The following is a 1048-nucleotide window of genomic DNA, read 5'->3' as shown; positions in this document are numbered from 1 at the left end:
AATGGCAAGTGTGTGCATCGGTCGCGACGGAATCAGGAGATGAGACTACCTTTGGAATCCAACTGCCAAGTCTGAACTGTTCTACCATTCCCAAGAAGTCTGTACAGCACATATTTATGCAAAGTTTTGGAGTGTACCCTCAGACAAATGTCGAGTGACACTAGACATTTCGCCTGTGTCACACCCTTGTAGACACCATAACCACATATCACGGTAGCTAAGCTGCTCGTGTTATGGCCTCCCCGGGAGTTGACGCATATTTAGCTTTTGAAGCAACAGGCTATGTGCATTTGAAAAAAAGCTCTTTCCACTGGCGGGTCCGAAAGCTTTTCAACTTTTGCCATGCGGATGCCCCCCTGTTACGGCGTGGACAGCCTGTCTCTCAGGCGCTTCAATACCGCGCTCCGATTCAACATTCGTCGTGTCCTCTGACAACAACTCACAGTGGTGTCACTAAAGTGGAGCAGAGGATGCCTCTGGCCAGCAACACGGTAAATTTGCCTCGGGTCCAAACGCCAAATCACATCTATCCTCGAGAGTCGTAGTAGAATGTTCATACGGGAACCAGTCAGCGCCTCAGGTTTTCGCATCAAACATGAATTCTACCAACTTCTACAGCCTAACACTGGAACGTCAAGTCTTGAGCGTAGCTGAAGACTGGCAAGTCTTCACTGGTCCATCTGAAGAACCCACCCACCAACTCTTCTATGAATTTTGTCTAAAAAACTTGGCGTGTCTCTATTGGACATGAAACTGCAATGTGCGCTTCCATCCCACCAGAAGATATATGCTTGCGGGTGGTCAATGGGCGGACAACAAGCAAAAACTACTACGTTCCCGTCTGACCGCGACATAGAAAACTACAAATCATACCGAAGCAGTGAAGCCGAAAATAACGGTAGTTCAGACTACGTACCAGTACAATCTAAGTTGAGGCAGTACCTGAAGACTGTAATCTAAGTGTTTGGATATCCTGTCACTGGGAGTTACTGACCAAGGCAAGCGATAAGCGCCATGCGTCCATTCACTAAGGTCTCAGATTGCAGGA

The 1048-nt window shown here is 47.8% G+C and overlaps 1 protein-coding gene across 1 annotated transcript; it reads left to right on the top strand.

Moving 5' to 3' along the window:
• Window positions 1–233: 233 nt before the first annotated feature.
• Window positions 234–491, top strand: T265_15808 (hypothetical protein; the record flags this gene model as incomplete). Its single annotated transcript, XM_009179171.1, has 1 exon — window positions 234–491. A coding segment is annotated over one exon (258 nt), but the record flags the coding sequence as incomplete, so codon positions are not given.
• Window positions 492–1048: the final 557 nt, after the last annotated feature.

The sequence above is a fragment of the Opisthorchis viverrini genome, assembly GCF_000715545.1.
Source record: "Opisthorchis viverrini unplaced genomic scaffold opera_v5_1069, whole genome shotgun sequence".
NCBI classification, from domain to species: domain Eukaryota; kingdom Metazoa; phylum Platyhelminthes; class Trematoda; order Opisthorchiida; family Opisthorchiidae; genus Opisthorchis; species Opisthorchis viverrini.
Note: the sequence above shows the minus strand (reverse complement) of the source record. Positions and strands in the feature narration are given on the sequence as shown.